Source organism: Lagenorhynchus albirostris, chromosome 4, assembly GCF_949774975.1.
Source record: "Lagenorhynchus albirostris chromosome 4, mLagAlb1.1, whole genome shotgun sequence".
NCBI lineage: Eukaryota > Metazoa > Chordata > Mammalia > Artiodactyla > Delphinidae > Lagenorhynchus > Lagenorhynchus albirostris.
In genome coordinates this window covers 17,961,013-17,979,797 of record NC_083098.1, presented here as the reverse complement: position 1 = coordinate 17,979,797, position 18,785 = coordinate 17,961,013, and the positions used below count along the sequence as shown (strand labels likewise).

The following is an 18,785-nucleotide window of genomic DNA, read 5'->3' as shown; positions in this document are numbered from 1 at the left end:
GAGTATTATTTAGATAAAGGTAATTCTCACATACACCATCATTATGCTACTGTGGTTTTCAAAATAGTAAATAGTTCTAATTAATGACATCCTTTGGCTTAGAAATAAGCTAAAAACTTATTTTTCGTAGTTTACCACTTTTCCCCAGTTGTAAAAGAATGTATTAAATCTCATCAGTGACCTCTAACTCTGAATAATGTCCATGCTGCCAGTTTTTAAATTACTCATTCCTTCCAATAAGCAAAAGATATACATTTTTCTCTTTTTTCAAGTCCCTTTTGGTTACCTAATCTTAAGAGGATATTCCAAAACAAAATTCCAGTTGTACTTAGCTAAAGATTTACTGGGTCATTTCTGAGGGCAGAGAGCATATCAATGTGAAGTCAGATTTGTTTTTTTCTTTAAAGGGTTGCACTGGTGACATTATACTGAAGTTGGAAAACAAATTCCTCAAAGACATAAACCTTTCCCATAATAATGAAGAAATAGTTATGAAAAATCTTAGATGGCTCATAATGTCAGATAACTGTGGGGGGAGAAATTAATAGCGTAAGAAAAGATGATTAGTTTCATTAGTCAACTTTCTAAATAATTTCCATCTCATATGACATTAGAAAATTACACCAGAACATGAGATGATTTATGGAAGAAAAACAAAAGAAAAAACCAAGTGTGAGAACAATTACTTTTTTTGTCTCATTTTGTTTTTCCCTTAATTCAATTTTGGTATATTTGAGAAACTAGCAAGGAATTAGTGCCTCACACTTTAAGCAAATTATGGTATTAGTGCTTGATGTGTCTACTTTTCTCAACACTAATAATAGCCAAGGGTAGAGCATCTTCTGGTAGATACAAACAGAGCCTGAAGCCAAGGGTTTGCTCTCCTGACAAGACGTGAAGTATTAGGAAATGCTGGAACCCAGAGTCATATCTGTGGCCATACATCACGAATGATTCATGCAATAAATGAAATTTCTCTTTGCTGGATTACAAATGTTACGAGATGATCTACACTTTGCCTTGGGGATGTGCTATCTCATTTCTGGCTGTAACTGTAGGGGAGGTTGGGGCATGGTAAATCAGTGTTCCCAATTTAGGCAAGGAGTTTGGTATCCTTTTTTAGTCCTCACAGCGATCCTCAGAACACTGAGGTCAGTAAAACGTTTCACCTGTGGACATATTACTACCAAATGGCAGAACTTTCAGGATTCAGACCGCTGTCTGTGCTCTTGATGCCATGCTTCCCCTTAACTTCATGAGGTCCTTATTCCCACTGCATTCTAAGTGCTGCTCTGAGGAAGCTCTCCTTAAGTCATAACATTTTTTATTTGAAATGAGTGGATGGTAATCATTGGTTAATTATTGTTGTATTATGCATCACCTTGGGTGCATATTATTAGGCTACTGCCATTATAACTCAGTGGTGGCTGGTAGTTCTTTGTAAACTTTCTTTACAAATTAACTGAAGCTTCCATTGGAGACAAAAGGAAAACAGAACTTTAAGCCATGATTATTCCATGATTTGGCCACACAACGCAGCTGCTCACACTTACAGAAGGGCATCCTTTGCACTCGCTCTCAAAGACCTGGCCCACAATGGGAATGGCCGTGTATTTCGAATCAATTGCTTTAATGATGGCAGCAACCTGCTTCCCAGCCATCAGTCTTGGGCCTGCTTCTGTTGTCTTCAGCTCTAATTTCTGCCTGCATAACCAAGGAAGAGAAATGTCACATTAGCAGCATTCTTTTGAGTGAACAAGCTACTAATTGTCATTCTTTTGGCAAACAAGATACTAATTTATTCAAATTCTGTAAGGCCATGTCATTCAAACAGTGATATCTCCAGCAGTAACAGAAACCTCAAGACAATTATGAAATTTTTCTGGAGCAACAATTTTACTCAAAGATTCGAAAATTTAAGTCTGGAGTGTAAAAATACTATGACAAGAGACTATAGGAAAGAAAATTTGCCTGGATATGTGATGTTACCTCTTTTGGATTTAGCCCAGCTCTCTGAAAATGATGTCTTCAGTACAACCACGTTTCACTTATTAACTAAGACAATTAGGAAATCTTGTTTTCCAAAACTGGCCTCAATAATATTTTTATCTGATATGCTCTTTCAGAAGCTTGCCTCTCTCCCTTTAAGAGGTGGAATCTACATCCCTCTCCTTGAACATGGGCAGGACTCTGTGACGGCCCCGACTCACAGAGAACAGTAGAAGTTTCAATATGTGGCTTGTAAGGCTAAGTCATAAAAGGGAATTCAGTTTTCATCTGTCATGCTAGCAGCACATACCTCGAGAGAATTGAGCTGCCATGTAAGAAGTCTGGCTACCCAAACCTGCCATGTTGAGAGGCCACGTGGAAATAAACAGAGATGCATAAGGTGCCTCAGTAGTTTGAGTCTCCCAGCCCAGACACCAGATAGGTGAGGGAGCAGCCTTTGAACCATCTCTGGTCAGTGGCTGTCTGCAACTGCACAACAGACACCAAGAGAGGCATGCCTAGCAGGACCAAGGCAAGTGCCAGGATTATGAGTGAGAATAATAAAGCGATTGTTGTTTTTTTATACCACTAAGTTTGGAGTGGTGTGTTATAGAGCAATGGAAACCTGATAAACCTAAGTAATTAAAAATATTAATTTTATATGAAAATATATGAAAACAATATGGATATAGTACAAAGAACACAAGGTTCTAATCCAGAGGAGACTTCAATAAAATTTCAAGCATTTATGGTTTGAAGCATTTCTCCCAAGATTTTGCAACCATGTACCTCTGACATTAGGGCTACTTCAGAAGAAACATTTGAGAAACAATGACATAAGATAAACTAACATTTAATGCTAGAGATGTTCTTCTGAATTAAAATATGAAAATAATACATACTCTTAGATTTGAAATTCTAGTTCTTTAGCCTGTGAGAACTATTCTGACCAGAGAAATTTTCTCCAATTGAAATAATAGGCTCGAATATGTAAGTACTAAAAATCACATCAAAAATTCTGTCACATCACTTTAGTATGGAACTTTTCTGTGCTTATTAACAACAATAACAAAAAATAATCTTGAGACGAGAACTCACAAATGCCACCATTTTTTAACGCTTAACATTAACATCATTTGACAGAGAAATTAGAAAATAAATGAGAATGAATCAAGTAGTTTACCTTTTCAAAATTTAAATTCTATTCAATTAACAATTTATTTTTAATGAAATTCTATTTAAAAACATTAAGTATTTATTACATGCCATATATTACTGTAGATAATATGAAAAATAAAGATGAACAGACATAATCACTGTTTTAAAAGAACTCAGTCAAAATGAGGAAGCACTACATATACATGTGCGTGTATATACACACATATATTTTTTAAAACCAAGTATAATAATATATCAAAGAACAGTAAAGAAAACTTAAATTCTAACATTATCTTACTTTGATAATATTTTGCCTGCAATTGTTTGTAGAAAATTCAGCCTCAAAGCATGTATCTCTTCTGCGAGCACAGCTACAACAAAGCTGTCTTCTATCTTATAGGTAGTGACAGATGTGCCTTTCGAAGTGACACCCAAGACCTAAATAAATAAATATATGTGGTTGTAACAAGTAATTAGCTTTTTATCTTTGAATCAAGCCAAATAGTGAATTATCTTTTCATCTTCACAAGAACTTCCCCATCACCCAAACCTACAATATATTAAGATAAACCTATTCATTTGATATTATACAAAATTAATACCCTAAACTAAAAATTATAAATGTTCCCAAATTATATTGTTACCTTATTCACCTATTATTTTAAAATAATCTCTACAAAAGGTAATTACTTGGTTGCCTCAAAGAAAGTGATAGCAAGCATACCGGATTTAGGGTTGTAAATCCAGAACTCTCTGATTTGCATGAATCCAAGGCCTTGATTTTGATCACCTTATCTTGATGAGCCTGGTAGGTCACCTTACAATCTCCAGAGATATCTACCTAAAAAGAAAAGCAAAAATACAATGTTTGGGATTCTCACATGGACCATTTGAATTCCAGTGGGAAATGGCTTGAAAATTGGGGTTCTAATATGTCATGGGGGACTGACTTTCTGCCCAGGCTGACAAGCTAGGAAGGCAGAAGAATTCAGTGTTTCCTGCAGCGTGTGGATTCTTTTCCATTCCCTTTGTTTGAGTCTTATGAGTGCCTTCATATTGCCCCAGGAATAATAAAGGATTTCCTACTTCTCTCTAATGTCTAATAGGAACTGGACAAATGGCCTGGTCATAATCAAAACCTCTCGTAAGTGGGTAATTATGTGGCAAGGGGAATTGACTTTTAATGCTGTATGTAGGCTGTGTGTATGTGTGCATGTGCGCATGCGTGCGCTCACATGCTTTGATGAGCTGAGTATGATTCGAAATCCTTAAAAACCTGTGGGATTAATTCAACTCATTATAAGTCACATCAACAGTTTGAATGTAGGCAAATGTATCTCAGTACAGACTCAGTTTAGCATCTCTGAGTCTTCCCTCTGGCCTCTACAAGCACCACCCACACTCTTCATTCTAGAAAGCTAACCAGCATTCCCTTGGCCCAGCCTTGCCATCAGATTTTCTCACCCACTGATGGACTGGCTGAATTCAGACAAGAAAACTTGGACTCAGCTTTGCTTTTGACTCCAAGTATGGTACTGAAGGAGTCACTCAACTTCCCTAGTTCAACCTCGGTTTCTTCGTCTATAAAATGAAGAGGGTTTGTATAGACCAGTAGTTCCTCCAACTGACAATGCATCTACGTTAGCTGAGAAACTGTTAAAATACAGATGCTAACCTACTTAATCAGAATCTCTGCAGTGAATCCAGGGAATCTATATTTTTAATAAGCTCCCCGTGGGATAGTGATGCACGGTGATACCACTGGAATATTCTCCAAGGTGTTTTGCATCTCTATCATTCTGTCTTTCTATAGGTCTCTTTAGTATGACTTATTCTAATTCCCTCTACCTTGTATTCAAATACAAATTGGGGTAAACGGCAATTCGTTTCGTATGTAAATGAGATAACCACCCAAGTCATCTTTTCTAAGCATTACCATAGCAGTAACTTTTTTTTTCCTGAATTTCTGCAGATAGAAACCCATATAAACAATTTTGGTAACTTTATTGACAAATACGTTTCTGGATCCTTAATAATATTAGTAAGTACCTCATTGGTAGTTCCAGTGCTTAACTGCATCTGAAATAGACTAGCCAGGCCTCTCTTGAGATTTTCTATGGCTATTGGCTCATTTTGATAGGAGTAGAACTCTTTGACCTAGGCAAAAAAAAAGGACAAACATAAATAGAGCAAAAATGCATCATTTACCAGATTTGGTTAAATAAATAGCAGGGAAGGTTAGATTCTCACCCCCCATCAATTCTGGGAGAAAGAGATCTGTTAGTCCAAAGCTGGGACTTCTTTTTTTTGTGAAAAGAAGCTATTTACATTTCTAAGAAGCTAGACTGTCCAAATACGACATTTCAGGAGACTTGTAATGAAGGCTCTAAATATGATGAGTATAACATAGGGAAGGAAAGAGAGCACCGATACGGGGTGGGATTTCTGTGAAAACAAGGATTGCCCAAGGAAGAGAAATCAGGAACATTCTCTTCAAACATGTCAATGTATTCTCTACCTGTGATTCTGCTTGAAACAAAAACTAACCAAGGTTTAAAATAACATCAAAGAAATAGATTCTTGGAAGAGAATGGCAATCCCCATGCTTGAGACTCCTGAGGCAGCACAGCCTCTAAGGGCTATGATATGGGCCCACACGTGGCCAAAATGCCCATGGTCAAAATTCCACAGGATTGGGCTTCCCTGGTGGCGCAGTGGTTGAGAGTCCGCCTGCCGATGCAGGCGACGCAGGTTCGTGCCCCTGTCCAGGAAGATCCCACATGCCGCGGAGCGGCTGGGCCCGTGAGCCATGGCCGCTGAGACTGCGTGTCCGGAGCCTGTGCTCCGCAATGGGAGAGGCCACAGCAGTGAGAGGCCCGTGTACCGCAAAAAAAATAAAAAAATTAAAAAAAAAATTCCACAGGATTGATATTCTGCCCTCCATAGCATTCATGTTGGCCTTGGGTATAAGGAGACATACAAGGTTGGAAGACTTGAGGTTTAGGGTGCTAACACTGCATGGCCTGCCCCACGCGCTGCTTTGAGTTTCTCTTCAGAAGGTGGGAAAAAGAGGTTGGAATGAGGAAGGTGAGTGTGATTTGGCTGCACTAGTAAATGGCTTATCTTAGTTTCATCCTTGAGATTTATAGGCACAGAGGTAATAACAATGTCTCATACCATTTTGAACATTTAGCTCATGTTTAGGAAACAAGGATAAAAATACAAAGCATTTTCTGGAAAGTAGGCTGTCATTTTTTACTCTGCTTTGACTCCAAACATGTCACATGATTTAGAAATGGAGAGGTTGGACATAGCTTCCCTGTAAAAATTCCCAAGGTCTGTGATAATTATAGCTGGCATTTCTACCAGAAATATCCTGAATGCCTTCCTATTTCTCTTTAAAACGAACCATGACTTCTCAAGTAAAACTGAAAGCTCAGTCATTATGCAATAAATTCAATTAATACCAATCTGAACAATTTAGTGTACATGAAAACTCCCTCATCCCTTAGAAGAAGAAAATACTTTGCCTGAATTATCCTAACAAGTGCCTCAAGTTTTCTATTTTTATTTTCTACATATACTCTGCCTAGTGATAGATTTATTAGGTACTTTATCTGGCAAACAATTTTAGTCATTACAGTGGATGAACCTATAAATGTTGGAATTGTGTTTGTCCAGCTTAAAAAGGAACTGGAATAGTGATCTCAGTGTCTGAAAATCCATGGCATCATATTCTCAAACAAATCACTGGCAATTTCTCAGAACCAAGGCTGAGTTTCTGATGTTCTATTTTGTAAACTAGGTCTTCTTTCCTTTTAGGAATTATAGTGTAAATTTCTTTTCAAATACTTGGGAGTATGGAACCTGCAAATATCAGGACTAGTAGAGCTTTACAACTGGATCGCTTGAGCCCATACACAGTCAGAAGGGCTTACTGGTAGCAATACACACATGCCTAAGGCCTGTGACTTTTTTGGTCTGAGCCTTAAATACTTCAGAAAGTGAGAGGAGCCATTAAGTGGGAAAAATGCTTGTACTATCATCAGTATCCTCACTTTGCTTCCAAGCTACAAAATATGCCTGAACTATTTATAAAGTTTCACCTAAAATTTCAGGAAACCCAGGTCTCAAATTTAATCTTTAGACTATGCATAAGGTTAAATGCTCTCCTGTTACTCCTACTTCTTTTGATCTTGACTGCTAGATACCTAAGAAAATGGTATGCTGAATTTTTTCCTGGAAGGCTGAGCAACATAAACTGTGAGACAGAAAAAATTGTTTTCATTCCTTCTATTAGCTTTTATTGTTTCCCTAGAACTAGAAAAGTCGACAAGTCTCTTTTTCCTTTGTCTGCCTGCTACATTTGGGGCCTAAATTCTCTTCCTTTAGTGCAGAGCAATGAGATCCAAAGTGAAGACAGTACTGGTATCCATATTAGCTAAATGTCAAAACTGTTAGAATCGAGTAGGGTTTTGATAATTCAGAAAATAATAATAAAATATCAGAACTTGGAAGTTTAATCCACATGGCTGATACAACAATAATCTTAAATTCATTATTTCACAACAGGAACTAAGTAAGTTTTATTATATTCAGGCCATAAAGCTGATTACTTCATTCAGTTCTGAAATGAGCTCTGAACATCCAAGAGCACAGGACTCTTATCTAAATTCACAGTCTCCCAAACTGCCAGAGACCGGCAGCATCGTAGGCTAGTCACAAACTAAGAGTGTGAACCCAAGAAAACTAAACATAGAGGGAGAAGGGTGGGTTGTGGGAAAGGAGACTCAGTGCCTCTTCTGGGATAATTTTGAGGGCCAATCTCCCCTTGGAATCAGTAGGGATTACACATTTCTTTTCCTTAGGAAAAAATTACTTCTATACATTCCCTTAACTTACACATTCGTTAAGAATAAGAGAAAGCGAATTTTCATTAACTGGTCAAAGAGCAAAAATAAACAAAAAGGATCTCAGCAAACAGAGATTAGTCATTTTATCTGGTCTACTTAGCAGAAGCTATGTCTCTTTCATATGTATCTAAGACAGAGCATAGCTAAGAAATTGTACATTGGAAAACAGACAAGTGAAGAAATACATAAAGAATTAGAAGGTTTCCAAGGTGCCACATATCTTTTGGAGGTTCCGTGTGTGTATAGGAGCCACACTGCCAGATTCAGAGAGCAAATCAATGTCTAGGAGCAACACAAAACAAGGGACAGATCGGCAGCCACATGATTAATGTAATCGATACTGAGCGAAAACCAGAAACAGAAGTCTGGTAATATTCTAGTTAATTGGATTAGCATTCAACACTGTAACTTGAGGCATCTTTTGCATGTCAGTCTTAACCAGAAAACTGTCCTATTTCCGACTTCATCTATGATTTGTAGATAAAATTAGAGTCATACCCAAACATTTAAGTAGGGGAGACAAGTAGGCATGGAAAAAAAATATGTGCAATAAATATGCACGTAAGTATTTCCATGAGATATCTTTTACAATGTAAATGTGGGAGCTTAAAACAGGGGGCTCTGGGAGGACAAAAATACATGCTGATGAGTATCCTTGAAATCACAGAAATTTCTTAAATTGAGCCTGGGATAGAAAATACTCTTTGAGAAAACAGCAGTACAGTCTTCCCTTTCATAATTTCTCTCATAGTAAAATGAAGTGATAGTTTAAATAATGATCTTTCTGACAGTGATGTGGCTAAAAGAGTCCAGGTGGCTTCTTAGTCTCCAGGGTCATGTTTTTTCCAACAAGTACTTTATTGTGTAATTGAAAGATATCACAATGTACTTTGACCTGTAGCTACAGTAAATCATCACAAGTAATAGCTCCTGTAGAAATGGCATGTTGGAGTCACTGAAATAATGATGTGGCAGCTCCATCCCAGCCTTTGAACAGGGAGGGCACTGAGTGCTTTTGTATGTGTAACAAAAGACTTTGTACTCAACCGCTACCCAAGGGGCTATAAAATAATTGGTTTGTCGTTAAGATTATAAATGCAATTAATAGTTTATAAATCAAGCATCTTGCCACATTGGAAGGCCAGAGATGAAAATAACAGTACTTCATGTTGTTAATATAGTTGTGCCATATGAAAATCAAGTGAGTTAATAGATACAGTGAAGAATAAAAAGAAGACTACAAGGCAGCCAGACATTTTTTTTTCCCCAAGTACATTCCAGCTAGAAAAGACAGTAAAATATAGAGGTTTCCAGCACAGAAACCTGTTTTAAATCTCAGCTCCACCACTTGCCAGTTGTGTGACCTTAGGCAAGTTTCTTTACTTCTCTTAACTTTGGTTTCCTCATCTATTACAAGAGGACCAAAAAGTAGCACCTGCTTCCTAGGGCTGTCATGAGGATAAAGAGAGAATTCATGTAATGCCTTCAGTCAGTGCAGGCATTAAGCACTAAGTATGTTTTAGCTTTTATTAAGCAAACAATAGGCACAGACTTCCTCAAAGTCTGACTCATTTTAGCCCCATATAACCTTATTTGTTCATTCCTTTAATTTACGAACATTTGTTGAGTTCCCACTATGAACAAGGTGCTGAATATACAAGATAAAGACACAACTGCCACCCAGGAGAAGCTTACTCTGAATGTGGATGGCAGACAAGTAAAGAGAGAATTACAATACACTGTGATAAATGCTTGGATAGAAATAAGCTCAGGGGAGTATGGGGTTTGGGAAAGGCTTTCAGAACACCAAGTTGGTCAGTGCAAGGCTTGGTTCTGGGTGCTTTGGGGAGGAAGGGAGTAGAAGGGCTGGAATATCAAGAGGAACAGCAATTTTCTCCACCAAGACCCACAATCTAGCAATGAACACAAATGACCAAAAGGAAAGTAATGAGGGGCATGAGTGAGCTATAAAGTGCTAAGAGGGTTCTGAAGAGGGATGGTTATTTTCCAGCTGGCTAGAAGGGTGGGAACTTTGTAAAAGAAAGGGTCTGCAAGCAAAGCCTGAAGCATAGTAAGTATTTTCACAAGTGGAGAAGGAAGAGAAGGATTCTTGAAATGGTGATTCATGTTTGGTTACAGGAGAGTGATGATATAATAATCCTTCTTGTGAGTCCCTTTTTAGTACTTTATTAAAAATGAGCATCATGAATAGCAAAATATTTCATGTCTGAAATTTATATTTTAAAGTATTTGTTTTCACTTTTAGTTTGAATCTAGAAATTTTGGATCGAGAGAAATTTTAGAGATTTGTAGTTTTAACTATAATGATCCCTTTCTGTTTTTCTACTTTAGTTCCTAAAAGTAAGCTTTCATCTTATACTAATATGTTTTTATACATGTCAGTATAACATCTGTACTTTTCATAAACCCACATATGTAATACTTGATCATTCACAGATCAAAGTTTCTTTTCAATTCCAAACATAGTAAGACCATTTTAATAGACTAGACTCAAACCGTAAGAAATGCACAGTTACAGAATTTTCAGAGCAAATTTCCAATGTATATTATAGTGTTCATTCATTACTTTAACATATAAAATGCTTTTCAGTCGTAGCTATAAAATAATCTAAATGCTTTTCTAAAGAAACAACTCTATCTTAGAAATGCCATACCCCTTCAAAAGCTTCAATTTTGTACTTAATCCACTTATTGATTTCTTATGACAAGTTAATATCACTTATCTAAGTTAGATCATTTCATTCTCATAATTTGTCTACTTTCCTGAATTTATCCAATCATCTCTGATGACCTATTGTGTTACAATATCTTTTGAATTCTTCCTAATTTAATAAGGAATGTACCTTTTAATTATGCCTCTTACCAATAAACATATGCTTCCTATATAAAGATTTTTCATAAAAATAGGGAACATAAATGGCTAGGAAATACAAGTGAATCCAATGCCTTGATTTACTTCTGAAACATTTAATTTGCAACTTCTGTTTATTAGTTCTTGAAAAATTCCATTTTCCATAAAAGTAGCAACACCATGATCACCTAAAATAATATCTACTGAAGGAGAGAAAAATATGAAGTTGGAAAAAACAATGTGAAACTCCAAGAATCACTTTTACCTTTCCATGGACTAGATGAAGGAGCACAGGTCTTTGTAGAGCTTCCAAGTTTTCCTTTCTTATGATTTGGGATGGCTTTTTTCCCTTGAAAATGCTCTTCTCTCCTCTCTGTTGGTTCACATTTTCGACATTTACATCTTTTATCTGGAATCATGGAAAGAAACCTATTAGAAAAACTTCCTATGTCTGTTTCCATCAGAGTCTCCTAGAAAATAAAATGGTAAAGCAATAAACAGGGTTGGCCATAATTTCTTCTGTCATTCTCAATTCATGATTCATAGGACCTAATTATCAACTTTAAAAGAATGGAGAAGGTATTAAAAATTAGATTTTTGAATTAGGTAAAAATACTGACATCAAGGAAATCTGTGACTTCAACTCTACCTAATACTCTGTAATGGCCTATATGGGAAAAAATTATTTTAAAAGAGTGGATATATGTATATGTATAACTGATTCACTTTGCTGTACACCTGAAACTAATACAACATTGTAAATCAACTATACTCCAATAAAAGTTTTTAGAAATTAAAAAAAAAGAAATCTGTGACTTCAAGTCTACAATAATTGTGGCTAGAAGATAGCTCTTTTATGTCATTGTCACTCTCTTCATTTATTTTGAACTGCTGCTGTCTGCCTGCTCTCTTCACTTTCTGTACCATTTGTTTGAAAGGAGCCCTGCCCCACTGTACTTTATTTGTACACACAAAATTAAAATGAAGTCTGATTACTGAACAAAGAGGTACAGAATGTTTTCTGCAAAATACTGTTCTATTGAGAAATGGCTTAGTGAGGTGGATGATAAAATTTTGATTCAACTTGGAAAACACACACAGCTATTAGAGACAACCAAAGAAGCAAAGATCACTTGATAAATGTATTGCAGTAACACCTCATTATAAAGTATATCAGTAACTACTTATCAGTGACAATGAAGCAAATCTTGGTCCTGTGTACCTGTTTCACACTGACTTGTAGAAGGAGAACTGACTATACTAGAGAAACTATTGCCTTTAGGTCCTTGAAAAGCAAATGTGGACTCACCATATATTGAAACAGGAACAGGCCCCAGAGGCCATATAATTTGAATCTCTTTGTCAACACTTAAATCTAAAGCATCATAACTGACCAAACACTGCCATTCAGGGGAGCACCTCGTTCTGTCCTCAAGAAGAATGCAGAATAGGTTTACTCCCTCATTGGTAATTTTACCTGTTGGATCAAGGAACTCAGAAAAATTGGAAGGTCACAATTTATCTCCTTCAGTTAGAGTGGTCTCGATTGCTTTACACATAACATGGATTCTAGACTCCTTAGTTTCAGAACACTTCAAATGGATTCTAGTTTAATGTGCCTATTAGTATGACATATAGAACTGGACATCATACTTCAGTTACTCACTCATATACACCTTCATTTGCCTGCTTCAACAATTTGGAAAAATCAGATCACTTTTGGTTAGCAAAAACTTCAAAACTGTGTCTCTACTTATTTTAGTGATGGACAAAAAATTCAATGACTATATGACCAAGGGTACAGACAAGTGCTGTTGAATGGTACACTTCTCAAAGACTGCTGACATCTAATCTTTGCATCTCTCTGGTAGAAAATGCCCACCATAATTTGGATCAGTTGGTCGTCATCACCATCAGGACTCCTCCACAGTAAGATAACATCCACATTGGATGAAATTCGGTAGCCCACGCTGTCTTGGAGGTTTCCTTTGCCCCGATCAAGAAAAACTTCAGTGGAGTACGTGAGTTTGTATAGTCGGTCATTATTTAATGAGAGACCAGTTGTGTGACCTGCATAAAGATAGTGACACAAGTCAAGTCTTAGTTGTAAAGCACCCATCAGGCCAGGGTCTGTGCTATCTAGCACAGTGGTACACAGTGGGAGCTTATGTTTGCTAATGGAAGTAAATTTTTGCTAAGTGGAACATGGTTCTACTTCTCCATCTGCTGAAATTATTGGCTTGAACAACAACAAAAACCACAACAAAGAAATAAGTTTCCATTTCAGAAAACCTTAGTTTGTATTCTTAATCAGTAATCAGATTATCTAAATATTGCCCTGGTTGAACTATAGAATATTTTTTAAAGAAATATCATTGTATTGCTTTAAATTATATGAATATGATTTCTTCCCTGCCCCCCACCCCAGCTTTACTGAGGTATAACGAATATGATTTCAAGTAGAGATGCAGCCAGAGATTGCTTTATAATTTAATAAAAAACATTTGTTATTAACATATCATTTAAATACAAGAGATCAAAGCCAAAGTAATTTTAGTAGTTAGAAAGCAGTCCCTTACATTGGATATTTTGAGTATTTAAATATCCCTCTAATGTACTTTATCCTATTAATTTAATTAGTAAACTTTTAGTATGAATGTACATTTCAAGGCTACACATATATAAATTTAAATTAGGTATTCCTGAATAAAACGATGTTTTCCTACATAAAATCCTAGCACAGGCTTTAATCTGGCAGGGACAATTTAATGTCAAATAGTATACAAGTCAGTATTATGACCAAAAAAAATTGATATATGGAGGAGGTCATACACTCTCCAAGTCAGTTTATCTTAACCCAAAGAAATGTAAAAGAGTAGGATCAAGTCTTTCCCAGAGATGACTTGCAGTTTATGGTCATACAAAGTCTTTGTATGTTTTCTATCCATAGCTCACAGGAGATAGTAAAAAAACGACTTCAGTATACATTTTTCCTCAGTGCTAACAGGGTAGCATTGCCTAGTTAACTATATAGGGAACCATACTTTTTTTTTCCCTCAGGACATATGCACATGGGAGAGGGACAGGAAAGGAGGTTGAGATGACTAGGACAGAAGTGAGGCAGCTGAGAAAGGAAGTGAAATGACTTGGAAAGCCAGAAATTAGAAAACCTCTGAAAAGTCTTTACTATTTACTGTCTCTATCACCTACTGTGGCGCCTACTGCCCAGATGAAAAAAAGGTCAAATACATTGTCTCTAATAAACTGTTCTAAGTGTTTTATACACATTAACTTATTAAATCTTCACAAAAACCTAATGGGGTGGGTACTATTATTAGCCTGATTTTATAGATGAAGAAATTGAGGGACACAGAGATTATACAATTTGCCCAAGATCACCCAGGAAATCAGTGGCGGAGCCTCTAACACCCTGTCTGGATCTAGAGACCATGCTCTTACCTATACTATACACATAAAACCTTTAGGTTGAACTCTTCCATTCCTGGGGAGTGAGCTAGGAATTCATTCATTCATTCTTTCATTCAACAAGGATGTACTGAGCACCTACTGGGTAGTAGGCACTTTTCTAGGCTCTGGGGCTATACCAGTTAACAAGCAGACAAAATTTCTACCTTTGTGGAGTTTACCTTTAAATGAGGAAGGGATGGAAAATTAAAAAAGCAAGTACATAAACAAATTATAAAGTATGTTAGAAGTGCTAATGAAGAAAAATGAAACAGGAAAGGGAACTGGGATGTTAAGGGAAAGAGCTTTGTGAGAAGGTAATATTCTGGGCAAATACTTTAGGCTAGCCACATGGATATCTGTGGAAAGAGCATCCCCCTTCCCTCCTTCCCCACATTCCTACCCACCCCCCGCCCCTCTGCAGAGGGAGTAACAGTTCAAAGGCCCTGAGGAGAGTTCATGCAGGTGTAATGGAGGAACAGCAAGGAGGCCAAAGAGGCTGGGATTGGCTAAGTGAAAGACATAGCAGAAGGAGATGAGGTCAAATAGGTACCCATGGGTGGCTGGGAGACCTGGGGGGACATTTGCATAGATTTAGAATTTGGTTGAGTGACAAGAGGAGCCACTGGAGAGTTTTGCGTGGTGAAGTTATACATGATCTGACAAACCTTCAAGGAAAGGGAATAGGGCGTTTAATAGGAATCAAGAAAAGCCAGGAGAAGGAAGTGTAGGAGGGGGTCTCCAAGTGTGTACACAAAAACAGGCTGTGTCCAAACACCAAGTCAGGCAGAACCTCAGGTATGAGATACAGAAGGCAGACAGAGTCAGGAGAAACCTTGCTGGAGGTGAAGCCTGGGACTCCCTCTAGCCTCCCTGATCTCCACCTCTTCTGCATGTTAACTGGGGACACTGCTGCAGGGTCAAACACTGGCTTTCTGACCAGGAAGATATTTTGGTCAAAGAGGCCTTCTTTTTATGACACCTATCAAATTCCACATAGGGCAAAAAGGAAATACATGTTGTCTTATCTAATCCTCACAGCAAGTCTGAAAGATAAGCAGTATATGGCAGCTGAAAAAGGCTGACTCCACATATAATCCAACATAGCAGATATGATGCAGGATTTGACATTGGAACATGCTAAAACTCAAGTTTTGTGGACTACCTGAAGGTGTCTTCTGAGTAAAGCAGCTATGAAAACTTTGCAGTAAAGTAGCCTCTCTTTAATTCCAAAGCTTTCCAAACTATCATGTTGTTCTTTTTTTTTTTTTTCTTTTCTTTTACTTGACTGGTCAAAAGAATGTGAAAAGCGACAATATATATCAGTTCCTGACTATGATTTGGAAGTGATAAAGCACAGGAAAGACTGGGCTTTGTTCTCCTAGAACTTTTTCCTACCTCTTTCAACAGGTGATAAAGCCTAAAATGGTTTAAATACGTGCTGACGGTGCTGAAGTGTTGTCCCTTTTATCCTTTCCTCTTTGATAATTATTGATATTTCTGTTTCTGTTATTCAGAGATCCGGCAATACTGGGCAGTGGGGGCATGTCCCATTTATACTGGTGACTAAATTTCTGTCTTAAGGTGTTGCTCTGTAGAGTATGCAGAATGGCAATTGGAACTGATGGTAGATTGAACGAGAAATCAATTTTAGCCCCAAAAGGAGTCAGTACCTCTTCAAGGTGCCCCTTCAAGTGAAACTTTTAGTCATGTAAAAGGAACAAAACTCTTAATTTTGAACTTTTTAAGAAATATCTTCAAATATTCTTTAATTAAACTTAGATCAATATAATAGTTCATTGACTTAAGCAAAAAGACAAAATAGAGACAAGTTAATAAAGGTGAGGCTTGAAGAGACCTGCGTTGGTGATAAGGAAGATAGGTAATGGGATTTACGAATCCAACAGAAGACTAGAAGGCCGGAAGTAAACGAGTAGGATGAAGGATAAGGGAGAAAATATGGAAGATGATTATTGTGAATGAACTGAAAAGCATGGTAGGGCCAGGGACTGAGAGAAAGACTGGGAGTGAAGGAACAGTTCAGGTAACAAGATTAAATAGAAAGTGTATGGGCAGGTTATCAAAAGGAAAAGCACTATAAAGAAAACCCAAAGAAGGCACTGAGAATGGACCCACCATTACAAAATGTGATTCAGAAAAAGTAGGGAAAACCTGAGTCTTCCAAACATTCAGTCAGAATATCAGCATATCTCTTCTAAATAGACCCTTTTCCATTCTAATTCTAAACCCCTCCTCCATCCTCTTTATGGTCCAATCTTTCTCAACATCCACCCAGATCTGGGGATTTGCTAAATAGTTGCATTGAGAACTAAATTTGAGATGAGTTTTGAAGTGATGCATAACATCCCAAAATTTATAATGGCCTGATTTTAAAGTAAACTCTTCACATGTAGTTCGCTTATTAAATGTCAATCATTGCAAAGGGCAAGGAATCTATAATTAAACCATGGTACTATAATACAAAAAATAATCCCATCTGGGTAAGAGAGAGCTGTCAAGTCCTGTACTTTTTATTCATGGTATTTGGCATAAGCAGCTTATATCATGATGCTAATAATGCTTAAGCATTGGAGCCCTCACTTACCCAGGCTTCTTCCAAGATCCTGGAAGGGGACCCTAGCGTTGTGTACACATGCCATATCTTTTTTTCAGTAACATTTGCAAAAGTAGGATATTTTTGTAAAAAAGTAGATATTTTTTTCTCAAAGATGGAGCCTAAATTACATAAGCTTCAGGTTCTAAAATTCTGGATTTGCCACTGAACTTACACACAAAAAACTGTAGCTATCTGTTAATGTTCTAAGTCATATTTCCCTGTATGTCATTGCTCTGTGTGTGTGTGTGTGTGTGTGTGTGTGTGTAAATCTTTAAAAATGCATGTATTTGAAAACATCAAGTTATCCAATGTTCTCATTTGTAGGACGGGGGGAAAAAAGAGAAGCCCACAATAACTACTATATCTCAATTATTTTTCTCAAAATAATCATGGTATTAGTTTGATCTCATGGTGTATGAATCATTCATATTTCCAATATTCAACAGTTTATTTGACAGATAATAAAATGTAAGCTCTCTATATAGCAATTCTCTGTCAGATATAATTTACAAACCTTTACTTTTTTCTCGTTAAAATTTCTTTTCATCCAAGTAAGGACTATATCTTTAAATACTGAACATTTTAGAATCTGGTAAAAATATATATATTATCTTTAGTTCAAGAACCTAAAGTGTGATTTGCTTAGGTGAAATAATTTAAACCCCCCCTCACCCTTTTATTGCTCCAATAGCAAAGATTGTCTCTTTTCCTCATGTGGAAATTTTCTGTGCAAAAAAATCTTGAGACAAACTTTACCTTATGAAAAAAAGCCATAGTTATCCCCAAAGGCTTTTAAAAGTTTACAGGTGAATTACTTTTTATCACTTACTAAGAGTACACAGTTATTAAAATTGGACCCTATCATGCTAAGTCTTTTCTTAGGCCAACTGGCTTTGACAGTGAGTCCTCTTAAGAGATTCTAAAAAGTGATGATTCTACAGGTGCAACATTGAGAAATTCAAGGCGCGCATAAACTAGCTGATTTAAAACAAGATTCCATATTAATACATTTCATACAGCTTTTTAAAGTCATTACTCAAAATGTTTGCTCTGAAACTTATCAATTCATGTGTTTTTTAATCAATTTTATCTTAAAATAGAAACGATAATGAGCAACGCTATTTTTCCAAAGATAAGTGTTACTTCTTAAATCTACGTCATGTAGTTTTATTTTCTGTAATTCACCAACTCTGATAGTCCTATCACTTCTGAATGGTAATGGAATTAAATACAGCCTTTACCATTTCATTCATAACTCTTTGGCAAGTCAAATGCCTTTTTCATTGGGTCTAATTCTTCTTGATATCACATTGCTAGGCAACTAGAAGGAAATTTAAGAACTTTTTTTTTTAAATCTACTTTTACAATTCAAATGAAGGAGCTGCATTCATTGAGTGACCAACAGCAGCAGGTAACAATAGTTGGTGTCTTTTTTTCTCCCTTTTAAAAATAAACCATGAATGAGAGAATGAAGCAAGAAGCATGCTAGTCTGAGGGACTGAAACTAAAAGGAACCTCTGTTTTCTTTATGTAGGAATTTGAATTTGCTTTTCATTCCAACCCAGTCATGCCTTCACCAACATTCCAAAGTTACATGGTTTTGAAGATCGCTTAATTTGGAATTCTTTCACTACACACACACGCACACACACACACTTTTCTCCCTCAACGATTAAAATTAAAGTTTAGCAGAAAGCAACAAAAACTTACCTTTAACAGAAGCTGAATATGAGGAAATGAAGCAGAGGAAAAGCACAGCAAGAAGAATCAT

General features: G+C 36.7%; 1 protein-coding gene across 1 annotated transcript in view; it reads right to left on the bottom strand.

Moving 5' to 3' along the window:
* Positions 1-18,785, bottom strand: part of MTTP (microsomal triglyceride transfer protein) — a 45,492-nt gene extending 26,707 nt beyond the window's left edge. The window contains exons 1-7 of the mRNA XM_060147109.1: positions 18,725-18,785; positions 12,815-13,002; positions 11,198-11,341; positions 5,197-5,304; positions 3,872-3,988; positions 3,446-3,585; positions 1,554-1,704 (exon numbers count right to left, since the gene is read on the bottom strand). Coding sequence (XP_060003092.1) covers positions 1,554-1,704; positions 3,446-3,585; positions 3,872-3,988; positions 5,197-5,304; positions 11,198-11,341; positions 12,815-13,002; positions 18,725-18,785 — 909 coding nt within the window. The remainder of the gene's footprint in view (positions 1-1,553; positions 1,705-3,445; positions 3,586-3,871; positions 3,989-5,196; positions 5,305-11,197; positions 11,342-12,814; positions 13,003-18,724) is intronic.